This window comes from Rhinichthys klamathensis, unplaced genomic scaffold, assembly GCF_029890125.1.
Source record: "Rhinichthys klamathensis goyatoka isolate OS25496 unplaced genomic scaffold, OSU_Roscu_1.1 h1tg000035l_1, whole genome shotgun sequence".
Lineage (NCBI taxonomy): Eukaryota > Metazoa > Chordata > Actinopteri > Cypriniformes > Leuciscidae > Rhinichthys > Rhinichthys klamathensis.
The window spans coordinates 4,369,558-4,384,180 of NW_026606583.1; the positions used below are offsets into that span (position 1 = coordinate 4,369,558).

Genomic DNA, 14,623 nt, shown 5'->3' on the forward strand with positions numbered 1-14,623 from the left:
CAGACTGATCTCATGAAATGGCGTATGTATGACACGCCAATTCGTATTTCCATTTTTGGCGTGCTATCAACACGCATAATCGGTAAGCGCCGGAAAGCGCCGGAAGTGATCTCTCGCGAGTGTACGTCACTCATTGTTTACATAGAACAGAGATTGTAGGTAAGACTGTAGGTAAGACGGCTAATTAAAATGGTACTAATTTGCGCTTATCCGGGATGTTTAAACCGTCGTAAAAGAAAACAATTAAAAAAAAAAACTAAAAAAAAAATTGCATGAGTGACGTACACGTGCGAGAGATCACTTCTGGCGCTTTCCGGCGCTTGCCGGAAAAGACCGAAGCGCCCGCGCCCTCAGATCACTTGGACGTGGCTGTGTTTACAAGAGGTAAAAACGATATAAATACTGTTGGTTTTCTCACACAAACCGCTCGTTTCGTGTCTTAGGCCATCAATGTGTACTTACATTTACGAGTCATTAAATCATGTTTAATTTGGACTTCTCTGTGCATGCTCTTTGAGGTGGTGACCATAGACCTGCATTATATGACTGACAGACAAGAACGGTTTGACCTAAAAATATCAAAATTGAAACTACTGCGGAAACAAAGACACCTACATCTTGGATGCCCTTGAGGTAAGCTAAAACATACCAAAAATGAATTTCAAAGTGAACTATCCCTTTAACGCTTGTCCCCTTGTCCGGGACAAGTGGATTTTTTGAAGGGACAAGTAAAAGAGAATTCAGAATTCAGAAAAACAGAGTTTGAAAACCGATAACAAATAAATCATCATTCAATAAAAAAAAAACGTTGAAGCCATTTTCTCAGCTCCAGTGGCGTACTTGCGTTTAGCCATTGGATATTATGTCAGTCAGTATACATGTATAGACTGTCTAATCTACAATTCATTTAGGTTATGGATTTCGGCCTGAGGAATGAACTGGCTATATAATGTGATAAGACCTTGACTCAGCGTTTGCCTTATCGGGGGACAGAGATACTATCAGCTTTAAGATGGCTTCATTAACACAAGCTCAAAGTAAAAAGTATACGAATCGATATGATATAAACATTAGCACAGAGAACATTTTAAAAAAACTTGAGCCTATACTGTATACAGTAGGCTATGTAGACAGATCATTACCTTGTTTCCCATGATGCATCCGTGTGAACTATTTCCCATGTGTTGGTGTCGTTGTGAAACCTCTCCACTGTGACCAATGTCTTATCTCTCTGATATCATAATCACCACAGATTAGTCATATCTCATGCATAAAAGAGCCTGTTTTGCAACATATTACTGTACGGTTACTGCTACTAAAGTACTCACAATATCTCCAGAGTGTCTCGGGTTTCCAGCAACAAATGTGACAGATGCCATTTCTCCCTTTAGAATAAATAAATCAAATAAATCGTGTTAATTTATAACAGAAAGCTTAATGTTGCAAGCTTAGCTTTCACTAGTTCACTCATTTCAATAAAATGTTATTCACATTAGTGATATTTCAGCGAAATTGTCAATAGCGTAGTGATGTTTGTTTCACTGCCGACACAGAAGTTACTTTCAAAACAAGCAGCTTTCTGTTGGTCAACGCAACAAATTCGCATGACCAACTTGAACATGAGTGAAATTTACGTAAGGGAACTTATTCGCCCTCATGGGAAACTCCCGGATTCCTATTGAAATGACTGGATTTCGCCCACAAAATTCCATCGAGCAACGGTATATGTGACCGTATCACAATTATTGACCTACCACTTTATAAACAGGATTAACTTGCTGTAAGACGTCACCAAAGGTGGTGTTAGCTGGTGCTACATCTGCCACGGGGTCCTTCACTTGATTAAAAAGTGTGTCTTCATGAAAGAAAGGGGGTTCGGGACCCTTTGGCAATTCTCCTATTGTTCCCTGTGGAAGATTGGTTCATTCGTGAGATTAGACAGATCATTTCAGATCATTAAAAAGTTACAAAATGACTGCAAGGCAATGAAAGATGGAGATTTACATGAGCAATAGCTTTGGCCAGTCCTCTGTAGCGCTGGATATAAGCCGAGAGAGTGTGAGGGCCAAAAATGGTGGATGCGCCCTCATATCGCTGGATCTGTGAGAGTAGAAGAAAACCATTTGAAAAGCCAGACCAAATAACACATTGTGTCTGTCATCTCGTTTAGACATGTTCTTGGACCTTGGAGCACCATGTTAATACCATGACTATTACGGTGGTCAACTAAAACTGAAGCATATATACCTGATACTCTTCGTATGTAGTGATGTAGTGGGTGTAGATGTTGCAGAGACCAGCGACAACCACCTCTGCATTAGTGAAAGACTCTTGCACCTCCAACTCCTATGAAAACCATGTGATACAGTAAAAACAAAGATTTTTTGAAGAATCTACTTCAAATTTGGATTCATAAATGGTGTGTCAACCTGTTGTGGCAGGTTTGATTCCATTAAATATTGAAGATATTGAAGATATAAATAGGAGATTAATGAGATTGTTGTTTTATCTTTGTGTTGTTGAAAATGACAGCTTAATATTTTTGTGGAAATTGTGATACACTACCATTCAAAAGTTTGGGGTTAGTAAGATTTTTTTTTTAAGGCTGAATAAAAAATTATTCAGCAAGGATGCATTAAATTGACAGTAAAGACATTTATAATGTTACAAAAGATTGATATTTTAAGTAAATGCTGTTCATTGAACTTTCTATTCATCAAATAATCCTCAAAAACATATATCATTCTTACTACAAAAATGCAGCAAAAACTGGAGTAACGCTGGTGAAAATTCAGATTTTCAATTGCAGGAATGTTTTTTTTTTTTTTATCAAACAAATGCAGCCTTGTTGAGCATAAGAGACCTCTTTCAAAAACATACAAAAAAATCATAATTATTCCAAACTTTTGACTGGGAGTGTAAGTACCGTTCTCACCTTTTTGACTGCCTCCCGTATCCTTCTCCCTGACATGGTACTGGAACATTGAAGACAACTTGAGTTGAACAATATTGGCTGGTTGTGGAGACACTTTTTCCTATATTAACACAGCTGCTGCTTTTGCGAATCAACAGAACTCACGTGAATTCTCCAGGGACTGCAACTATGGCTAAAGAGCCAATAGTGATGATCTGAACGTCCACAATGGCAGGATGCCATGGGAGGGGTGAATCCATCTGCATGAAAACAGAAATCACTGTTATTATTTCAAAACAAAGAAAACATTTAAACATGTCTTATGAGTACTTTCCATTACCCATTCTCATGCACTGTGTAAAAAGTGCCAATTCTGTAATGATTGGCACATTGTTATCTTATGCTAGTAATATCAAAAGATACCGTATTGTAGATTAGATTTAGTAATTCTGTTTATTTATGAGCTCTACTTGTCCTTATACCTCCCCGGTGCTGACGAGGATTGGTTTAGGCCAATGACAAGCCTTGGACTCATTAGACGGGGGTCCCAAAAGCGCATCTCTTATGCCATCCCAAAAGGGGTCTCCATCTGTATCCCCTGGTCACAAGAAGAAACATAACCATAATTATCAGATAATTGTGACCAACAATAAGACCTGTCAAAGTATTTCCCAGGCTTGTGACATAGCTACATTTGCTTGTGACATTCATAGCTTATATCCTTACCTTGTATGAAGTTGAATTCGCCTCCTCCGTCGGTTGTACCAGCGGCAAAACTGTGTCCCAGAGCAGGTTTACACGTCCGTCCCTGGTGATAGAAACTGTGTCAGCATGAAGTTTGCACAGTTTTGGTACAGTGTGCTTCTGGCTCAAAGGGTGCTTCAACTAAGTATAAGATCAATTCTTTTTTCCCCCCATACTATGGAAGTCAATGGGGCCAATCAACTGTTCGGTTACCAACATTCTTCAAAATATCTTCTTTTGTGTACAGCAGAAGAAAGAAATTTATACAGGTTTGGAACAACTTGAGGGTGATTAAATGATGACCGAATCTTCATTTTTGAGTGAACTGTCCCTTTAAGGTCCATAGACAGCATCTGTGACAATCAGATGATAACCATATAGAACATCATTTTCACTCTTCCTTTAGTTTGGAAAAACAAAGGAAAATTGTGTTTTTGGTGATGCACTTCCAATTTCAGTCTATGACGCAAGACATTTTGGAGGGTTAAAAGCAGATTTATTTAAAGGAATTATGGAGTGATTTTGACGTTGTATAAAATGTGCCTTTCCTTTTGAGGCAGTAATACTTGTTTAGGTAGATTAACTTATGCAATTACCGGTACTGTGTGTGTTCAATGCAAACCGTGCTTTATCATTATGTCACATCCCCTCTAGTATAATTGCATGGAAATTATGGTAACATTAGATGGTTTCACAGACAGGGCTTAGACTAAGCCAGGATTAGGTATTAGTTTTTATAAACATGCCTTAGAAAAAAGAGACAAAACAATGGCCTTGAGACAAAACAATGGTACTGACATATCAAAGACATCTCAGTACAAGTGGCTTTTAGTTAAAACAGCTCAAACATGTATTTTAGTCTGCGAAAGCCTTAAGCCTTGAGCCTTGTCTGTAAAACCAGGCAATAATTGTCTTTATGTATAAAGTTAACAGGATAAAAAAAGAAAAGATGCTTTAAAAAAATGTGTATTGTGAAAAGTGGTATACAAATAAATTGACTTTTAGTTCCTAGTCTCATTGCCCGTGTTTTGTGCACAGGAGCCCTGTACTCACTGAATGAGTGGAGTTAAATGGGACAGTCTCATCGGTCATGTTGACCCACTGATGTGCGCCGTGAACCGACCCGTGCAACTCCTGCTTTGCACTGCTGTACAGCTCCTGCAGAACAAATACACTCGGTGAAGAAGCACACTCCACACACATGCTCATCACGATCAAGCAATATGACAAGTGTCACACACCTTTGCTTTTTTATACATATTCTCTCCTATGATCCTGGTGCTTTCAAACATGTCCTCACCCGGTCCAAAAGCTATGCATGCTTTTTTCTATTGAAAGGCAACACATGTTAATTAGAACTGGTGAGTGAATATTTCAATAAGTGTCTACAGTTATTTTGAAATACAAGGTTATACTTCTTTATGCAGACAGACAGACAGACAGACAGACAGACAGACAGACAGACAGACAGATAGATAGATAGATAGATAGATAGATAGATAGATAGATAGATAGATAGATAGATAGATAGATAGATAGATAGATAGATAGACAGACAGACAGACAGACAGACAGACAGACAGACAGACAGACAGACAGACAGACAGACATAGATAGATAGATAGATAGATAGATAGATAGATAGATAGATAGACAGACAGACAGACAGACAGACAGACAGACAGACAGAGATAGATAGATAGATAGATAGATAGATAGATAGATAGACAGACAGACAGACAGACAGACAGACAGACAGACAGACAGACAGAGAGATAGATAGATAGATAGATAGATAGATAGATAGACAGACAGACAGACAGACAGACAGACAGACAGACAGACAGACAGACAGACAGACAGACAGACAGACAGACAGACAGACAGACAGACAGACAGACAGATAGATAGATAGATAGATAGACAGACAGACAGACAGACAGACAGACAGACAGACAGACAGACAGACAGACATAGATAGATAGATAGATAGATAGATAGATAGATAGATAGATAGATAGATAGATAGATAGATAGATAGATAGATAGATAGATAGATAGATAGATAGATAGATGGTACAACCCTGTTGATGTACAGTACAGCATGTGTATAATAATAACTCACTCCACCGACGGGGCAGGAGCTGTTAAGGTAGTCACACTTCTCGCCTGTGTTCACGCAGACGGGGCCGCGAATGTTGGGAGATGAATCTCCAAGATTACTGGAGGAAAAGCCGGCAACAAAAGGACCCTGGAGGTAAACAGTCCGTGATGCGTTAGCGCTGCACTTTTCATACTGTCCACAACTTAAAAAAGCCTAATAAAGATAACTGCCAACATAAGCAACATGAATAGTATCTTCCATTTAATTTCCACGGCAGATTTTTGCTGTCTCACATAATAACATCATTTATTAACCATTGTCATTAAACTTCCTCCGTGTTTACAGCATTCGCATGGGAACTATTGACTTTATTGAGTAGAAAACGTTCTTGTGTTCTCTTCAAGTAGATTACAACTAATAAAGACAATCCATTAACCTTGATGGTGGAGCTCAGAGGAAGAAGGAGTAATTAAAAAAGGGTGACCTTTTACCTCACCGGGAAGAAAGCCAATGTTTTTCTCCTGCTCGAAGGCATAGGAGGCGTAGCCAAGGTTGTCCGAGCTCACCATGTGATTGGTGTAATTCATACTGACGGGATGGACAGCAAACCAGCTGAGGACAGATGCATAGTCAATGCAGTTATTAGTGCATTTTTGTATATTTGGCAGAAGTCAAATACCTTGAAGATCCGGCCCACATGTGGTATGCGTTGAATCCACATGTTCCAGATGTGGCCCGGATCTGGGCCGACACTATGTTGCTGTCTGGGTAAGATCCTACGTGATTGTGATTTTCTGATGTAAAATGGATATACAGTATATATATATACATAGAAGCCTCATTAGCTGCTTCCTTGGGCCGTTATATGCAAGCCAATCCGCCATATTGGAACAGTCAAAGCCGGTCCGTAAACATTTGAGAGCAAGTGGACTGAGTGTCTGCAACTGTAGTTTGACGCATGCATAAATATATATATCTGTAATAGACTTCAGCAGATGATTTTGCAAAAACTAATACAATGTCAAGGTGTCAGCTGACAAGACAAAGTTAACATAGTAAAAGTAAAAACATTAAAAAGTACCATAGTAAAAATCTATAATATTGAGTAAATACCTATAAAAACACAAACCAACACATTCTCACCTACGGTTATCCCATTTCTTCGGGAATTTAAATATCGGCGGTTTCACAACCACAATGTTTTGGCATCATTGATTCTTACAGTGAGTGAAGACACCCTGACCGTTCCAAGATGGCGGGTGCGCCGACATGTCTGTAGCGTATATGATAAAAGGTGTATAATACCTGAGCAACCCCATACCATCCCCATCCAGATCTGTGAATTTCATGATGACAATCTGCTTGTCTGTGTTGAATTCATATCTGGGTTGGAAACAGAGTCATAAATGAACTTGTAGTGACTTTCAGCTGTGTTGTGTTGCGAGTGTTGTTTAATGTGTAGTGTAGCTAAAATAAAATAGTATTTTTTGATGAAAAAGTTAATACAGTAGGGAAGATTGGGGCTAGTTGTCACACATTTTAATGTAAAACAATTTTGAGAGACAAAATTCATGAAACTGCAAAAATGCTAATGTGATAATAATATACCAACATACAATTTTAACACACACAATAGCTTTGTTAAATAGTTTTCTGACATGTAATGCCAAGGTAAGAAAACACAAAGTAAAGTATTATAAATTTACTTTTTTTAATCAAAATATAAAAACAGATTTACAATGTTAATAACTGTGGAAATGTCATCACAGTCTGTTAAAAGGGTCCATAAAAAGCATGTTTTTTAAAAAAAAATGTCCAATCTGTTCATTTTGTGCTTTACAGTAAGATTTAATGTTTACATTAGTTAACTAACTTCTACAGCGTTTATTAATCTTAGTTAAAAGGTAATTTCAAAATTTACTGATAGATTTTTAAAGGGATAGTTCACCCAAAAATGTAAATTCTGTCATCATACAGGTTTGGAACAACTTGAGGGTGAGTAAATGATGACATCATTTTCATTTTTGGGTGAACTATCGCTTTAAGTTGTACCAGTTAACAGTATTTAATGCACTGTGAACTAACAAGACATTTTTAATTAACTATAACATTAACCATTGTTAATAAATACTGTAAGAATATATTGCTCGTTGTTATTGTTCATGTTAACAAATTAGACCTATGTTACCATATATTATTATTATGATTATTATTAATAGTAAAAGTCCATTTCAGCTCATTTAAACTGCTGCTGGATCAACATGAGCACATCAGTAAACACACAAACCTGTTTCTCTCCTCCTCAGGGTTGTTCAAGTATGAATGTGGGCTTCTGTTCAAGTTGTTGTCGACTAGTTGTCCTTTATTTATGAAAATTCGCCCAGGTCTCAAATTCCTATGAGCTATATCAATACTCTGATAGACAGGACATAAATCATTATCAATGACATGTTGAAGGCATTTACATGAGCTAAAGAGTAAGCATTATATAGATAAGGAATGTATTTCAAATGAGAGAATACAAGCATACCTTGACTATTCCCCTGACGATGGCTTGTATAGATGGCTTAATATAGCCTTTACTGGTGATCATAAAGAGTGTGTACTGGAAAAAGCCACCCAGGCCTGAATGTGTGTGCGTGCCACTCATGACCACATTGTCCTGTCTGTACAGGTCTCCATATTTCGCCTTTAGCTCTTGAAAAACCTAAAATGGTATGAGACAATGACAAATGAACAGATGATGAACACATGGAGAAAGTCTAGTTTGAAACACACAAGTCAGATTCTTAGATATGGAAGATCCTTGTATTCATTTTGTTTATACCAAAATTTGATTTAACGATTCCAAAAATGGCAAGTAGTGTAAAATATGAATAAATAATACACTGATAAAAATATTTCTGAAGTCCCCCTGCAGTCAATCATTTTATCCCTTAAAACTCATCTTTAATCATCAAAATGACATACCAGTAAGTATTTTTTCCTGTGAAAAAAAAATGCTTCATGCCTTAAAATAGCTTGAATGTTACTCTACACCCTTGCTTCATTAAGTGAACGCGGATCTAGGAATATGCTAATTAGCCCCGCCTCCACTCACTCACGCCAGCTCAACTTACTGAGGTAAACGCTTCACAATGGAATCGCTCTTTACAACGGACACATAACGGTACCGTAATTAATATGATTAGCCTTTTGCTTGTTATGAAACAGCTAATAGTGTTGCTAATGTTACATGAACCATGTTCCCGTTCGCCATCTCAGAGTCAGACCATGAATACAGAAGACTAAACCCATAGTAATGCCAGTGAATGTGGCAGTGTAGTGTGCGCTACCTCAAGCCTCAGTCTCTGAGAGACCATGCCGATGTCCGCAGTCACGAACACCACTCTTTTACTGCCGTCATCCACAATGAAGGCTCGACTGAACAGACGTGTGTGGATCCCTCTCGCAGTCTGCTCAGTATTGGCATAACCCATCTTTCCCATGGAGAAAAATACAAAACATCAGCATTCACAAAGGCCTTATGTGTCCCTTATCAATACATCTGATCAATGGACAGTCATAAACATTATCAGACTCTAACAACTGATGAATATCAACTTCCATAAAGGCCTCACCAATAATCAAACAGAACAGCTGGCAATAGATTTTCTTTAGAGTAAAATCAAATGATCAGTATAAAGTAATCAGCTGAGCATAAAAGAAATGAAACTAACCATAGGCAAATCCGCCACAGGCCCTGTGCAGTCTGCACGACCCACACCGATCAGATACGGGTTCTCTTGAGGATTTACTGTGGGGGTCGGTTCCTCTGGAGTCACTTCTTCTGGTGCACAAATAATTCAAACCAGGCACAATATGATTTTTATGTTTATGAATGGAAAAATTACACTTGGGATCCAAAAGTCTAAAACCACTAGCACTTGCTTATATTTTGTGCAGTCTCCGACAAAAATTATTGCTCAAGAAAAATAAATTTTGGTCTGATACATAATTTTATTTTAAGAAAAGGTTCTTTATAGAACCTTAAAGGGTTCTGTCAGGCTCTTCATATATAGAACCTTATAAAAGTTCCTATTAAGGGATCATTTTATGGATTTAGTACTACAGCTCTTAAACATACTTTGGTCACTAGAAACCAACTGAAATAACCCATTAAAGATGAAAGACATTTCTCCTTATAGAACCTTTTTGGCATAGCCTGGTTAAAACCAGACCATTCTCAGTTGTAACTGAGTTATGGTCTGGCAAAGCGTCATAGACTAACCATTTCCAGAGGGGCGTCACCAACGGACGTCGCGGATAGACCTAAACCCAATCAGAGCGATGAAGGAGATGACGTATGCAGAGCGGCGAGTGTTGTTCTTTGCTCGGGTTTTAACAAAAAGGAAACATTAATCGCTTAAAATAGACGCGATAGCTGATTCGAACGAGTGATGTTCGACGGCGGCATCCATCTTTGTAATGTAGGCTACAAAATCCCAGCGCTGTCGTCATCGTGTAAAGCCCGCCCCAACGTTTCTGATTGGTGCCGCGATTTCGACGGATTGGAAATAGGCTTGAATGAGCTCTTTGCCAGACTAATGCTGCGTTCCAGGCAGGCAGGTTTTTGAGCACGTAAATCACGACTTCAAACCACGACTCACGACTTTGTAGCATTCCAGGCCAGTCACGCCAAACTACCTGAGCGCAATATAGGCTACATACTTATTGTTTCAGACACATAACATTGTAATACATAATCTTGTGTGTATTATTATCATTATTATTATATTATTATTAATTTGACTGCAACGTTATATTGTCCTAAAGTGTATTCTCACTGTGTACCGCCTGCAGAAACACTGCATCCGTAGGGGCTGCCATTGTTGTTTTGTATGGTTCCGCGGGCTATGTGACGTCAGAACTCGTAACTGGGAGTACATCGATCTAGTACGAGTTCACGGGTGGGAAGTCACGGGTTTGACTGCCGTTCCAGTGCACTTTCACGGGTATAAGGTTGGAAAAACACGGGTTACAGGTTGCCTGGAACGCGGCATAACTTTCAGAGCAAATCTAAATTTGCTGCAAGTTGTCTGGGTTTTCCCAGGCTATTTTTGGCATGCAGGGTTGTTTAAAATTTAATCAGGAACCCTATGGGTCTACATAGAACCACATTGAACCTTTTTTTGCTAAGAGTGTGATTAAACCAAGTGTACTATTCAGAAGAATTACTTTAAAACATGTTATTACGTTTTTCTGAATCCAATTTGAGGGCCAAGACCGTGATAAGCCCCACTGACACTGCTGTCATCAAAAGGAAGAGAACTATGAGCGAGATCTCCAGACCATTGAGACGACAGCCCACAGTCTTCCGTGCCATCCTTCACTGAGACACACAGAACATATACTTGTCAGGCAATATACAAAAGGTAACACGTTATTCTACAGTGTTCTTGTAACATGTAGTTACTATAGCAATAGCTATGAATTATGCATCATTGCATGCAACTAACCCTAAAACAAACCCTAGTAAGTACCTTAGTTAATTAAAATTACTCAGTACTTACATGTAAAATTACACTGTAACAAGGACATCTTAGAATAAAATGTAACCCAAAATATAAACATACTATGTGTGAAAACAATGCTACTGAAGCACAGTACAGCAACTGAAACATCAATCCATAATCCACAACGATTGAAACACAAATCCATACAGCATGTGTTGCTAAATGCACACACTACCATTCAAAGGTAAAGATTTGTATGTTCTTGTGTCTCTTATGATCAGTATTTTATTTGATCTCGAATAAAGTGATATTTTGAAATAAATTATTTTACCATTCAATATAACTCTTTTCTATTTGAATACATTTTAAAATGTAATTTATTCCTGTGATGGCGAAGCTGAAGTTTTTCTTCCATGTCACATGATCCTTCAGAAATCATTTTAATATGCAGATTTAGTGGTCATCATGTATCATTTCTTGTTATAATCAATGTTATATACGCATGAACAGCTCCACGTGTGAGCAGTAGTTACAGCCAAAGAGGCAAGAGAGGGGAAAACACACGAAAAAGTGCACACACAATATACACTTTTACAAAACAAGTAAATAACAACTCGTAACATACATACATACACACACACACACACACATACATGCATACATGCATCCAAATTGATACCAGCAACATTCCAGTACAATACATTAACAAATAAATACTGTATAATATGTGAGAAACTACTTACATGTGTTACTCTTGGTGCAAACTCAGTAAATGGTGTAGATTTTGCGCAGAAGAAACATATGAATCCAGTGTGGGAAAAGTGCACACTTATAGCGCAAGGACAAAGGTGGTATTCTCTCATTTATAGCCGTATTTAATGTTGACAGTGTGAAACCAAACTCTGATTAGATTAGATTAGTTGCATAACTGTTGAGATACCAAAGACCATCATGACGTTAATTTTTACTACAGAGGGAATTTTTCAGTTAATGATAAATGTCACAAAAAATGTTGTTTATGGATCACAACTTGTAAGTATGTCTTATTATTTGTAGTTGTGTTTTCTATTTAAGTGGTCGTCGGATGCAAAATTCACTTTTATATGGTGTTTGCATAAATGTGTCTTTGCAGTGTGTGGACACAACCACCATACAATGGAAAAAAAACATTCACTCTTTTTTTATCCTCAAAAAGCCTAAACACTTACTGTAATCAAGCCGTTTGGATTTTCTGAGCAATATGATGTCATATTGCTCATGCTCCGCCCACGACCACTGGCGGACTGTCCCGAATAGCATATTTCCCGGATTAGCATATTTCCGCCCTCAGCCATTTGTATACTGTCCACCATGGCAGCTCTTTACCTGTCTTGTGTTGACATGCCCCACGTAAGAGAGGTGTGGGGTGAGCAGTTGCTCATTATCATTTAAAGAGACATGCACCGAAACGGGCAGCTGTGAAATCCTTGCTTGAAATCCATTCAGCACAATCCTCTTGTTCGTTAACATTGTCAGGGTCTGAATCGGGCTCCAAATGGTTTGAAATTGACGCCATGGTTACAGTTTTTCTCAGTCGCTTTGGTGCATTTCTCACATCACTATTTACATTTGCACAACAGTTAGTTCAACCTCCACAACATTTAGTCATTTGTGCACATCATAGTAGCAGTTTCTCATTCCTTCCAACAAATTGCAAATGCTTTTGGACATGAATCAATTGCTTTCATACAACTCTCTGCTGTTTTATAACATTATCATTTGCTTATGTCGTGTTAGTCAAAATTAACTATACTTGTGAATGCTGAATAGTCATTCCATATAAAACGAATAGTCCTCATTTCATTGCATGAGTCATCACATACAAAAATGTTGAACTAGTTGTCAAAATCTGTCAAGCAAATTAAAAAAAAAATTATATATTTTTTCTTTCATGAAAATGTCTCCTAAATTGAACAGTTTCTCTCAGGTGAACTTATGTGGCCAGCAGAGAGGAACGTATGGATGTGCATGAATGATTTACAGTACTATGTATGTTGTATGTTCAGTTCATGTACTGCAATATTGTTTACAGTTGTGCACAGCTCTACCCAAAGGGAGTTTATGTTTGTTGTAAATAAGGGTGTATTTTTTCTTTTGCACAATGCTGTGAACAAATTAGAATTGCAAAGAGCATATGCAGTAAAAATGTGAAACATACATATTCAGTGTCTTGTACTCAGTTACCTCACTAAATACAGTAATGTGTAACTTTACTGTAATTTTCAAATGGCTGTGCAAATAGTATATAGTGCTGTCTTGAGCATTTTCAGGTAGTGTCACCAAGATCTGACTTTTTTGCATTGGAAAACATTTACAGAGTAAACTGTCATAATGAAAACATGACAAAGCCATTTGACTATCTTGTTCATAAACAATGGTGTCAGGACTTTTCATCTTGATGACATTGACACTTTCATTGACATGAATACTTGCTTTTGAGGAATGAGCTATCGAGCTTTGAGCAAGTGACACGCTTTTGCAGGTTATCAACTAGGTTTTGTAGTTTGTACTAATTGTTTTGAGAACTGCATTAACTGTTGTGCAAATGTAAATAGTGATGTGAGAAATGCACCAAAGCGACTGAGAAAAACTGTAATATCGACATCGGAGTAGAGCTCGCGCCGCGGTTATGAAGGGGCATGACATTTCCCGAACACAACACACTGGGCAGGCTAAATAAATCACAGCACATTTCGTATTTCGGAAGGAGGGGCTTCATCGAAAAGGACGCAGACTGGGGAGAGGAGCTGTAATAATGTAAAATATGTGAAAAATAATGTGTCTTTTAATAATCAAGCATGAAAACATATTCTAGTACACCCCAAAATTCATAAAAGGGCATAATAGGACCCCTTTTAGTTTTATTATTGAGTGTCCCATACCCAGGAACAACTTATATTTTTCTACCAAACTAATTTCAAGCATTTAAGCATAATCCTTTAAATTAAAGTTGAAGATCATGAGAAACATTGATGACTTTGACAATTCTGTCTATATACTCACACAGTCACAAAAATAAAACAATCATACAAAGCAGTTTTTGTGCTAATATTTGTAATTTATTTGTTTGTCAATGGACGAACACCTCCTACTATTACACCACAATAGCAGCTTGTTGAATAGGGTGGTCAATTGGACAGAACATCTGTTCTGGCTTTCGGAAAGGATGGATCGGGTCACATCGTTCTTGTCATTCAAACCCAGGACAACCTCCAGAGACCTGGAGTTCAGTAAGAGCCATAAAGCACCAGCTGTCTGACAAAATACGATACAAAGACATTAATAAATACTCTCCGAAAACAACATCAGAGAAATGGTTATGGACAA

General features: G+C 37.9%; 1 protein-coding gene across 3 annotated transcripts in view; it reads right to left on the reverse strand.

Moving 5' to 3' along the window:
- asah2 (N-acylsphingosine amidohydrolase 2) overlaps window positions 1-14,623 on the reverse strand; it is a 41,748-nt gene that overhangs the window by 722 nt on the left and 26,403 nt on the right. The window contains exons 2-21 of one of the 3 annotated variants that reach the window (XM_056245933.1): window positions 12,001-12,035; window positions 10,998-11,133; window positions 9,482-9,591; window positions 9,098-9,241; window positions 8,293-8,469; window positions 8,050-8,177; window positions 7,068-7,145; window positions 6,254-6,374; window positions 5,784-5,909; window positions 4,900-4,986; window positions 4,712-4,816; window positions 3,641-3,722; window positions 3,397-3,512; window positions 3,080-3,174; window positions 2,936-2,975; window positions 2,248-2,346; window positions 2,005-2,100; window positions 1,755-1,907; window positions 1,329-1,385; window positions 1,143-1,231 (exon numbers count right to left, since the gene is read on the reverse strand). In XM_056245933.1, coding sequence (XP_056101908.1) covers window positions 1,143-1,231; window positions 1,329-1,385; window positions 1,755-1,907; window positions 2,005-2,100; window positions 2,248-2,346; window positions 2,936-2,975; window positions 3,080-3,174; window positions 3,397-3,512; window positions 3,641-3,722; window positions 4,712-4,816; window positions 4,900-4,986; window positions 5,784-5,909; window positions 6,254-6,374; window positions 7,068-7,145; window positions 8,050-8,177; window positions 8,293-8,469; window positions 9,098-9,241; window positions 9,482-9,591; window positions 10,998-11,127 — 2,033 coding nt within the window. In that variant the 5' untranslated portion in view covers window positions 11,128-11,133; window positions 12,001-12,035. Of the gene's footprint in view, window positions 1-1,142; window positions 1,232-1,328; window positions 1,386-1,754; window positions 1,908-2,004; window positions 2,101-2,247; window positions 2,347-2,935; window positions 2,976-3,079; window positions 3,175-3,396; window positions 3,513-3,640; window positions 3,723-4,711; window positions 4,817-4,899; window positions 4,987-5,783; window positions 5,910-6,253; window positions 6,375-7,067; window positions 7,146-8,049; window positions 8,178-8,292; window positions 8,470-9,097; window positions 9,242-9,481; window positions 9,592-10,997; window positions 11,134-12,000; window positions 12,086-14,623 lie in introns of those variants that run through there. The other 2 variants (XM_056245934.1, XM_056245932.1) reach the window with 2 other exon arrangements.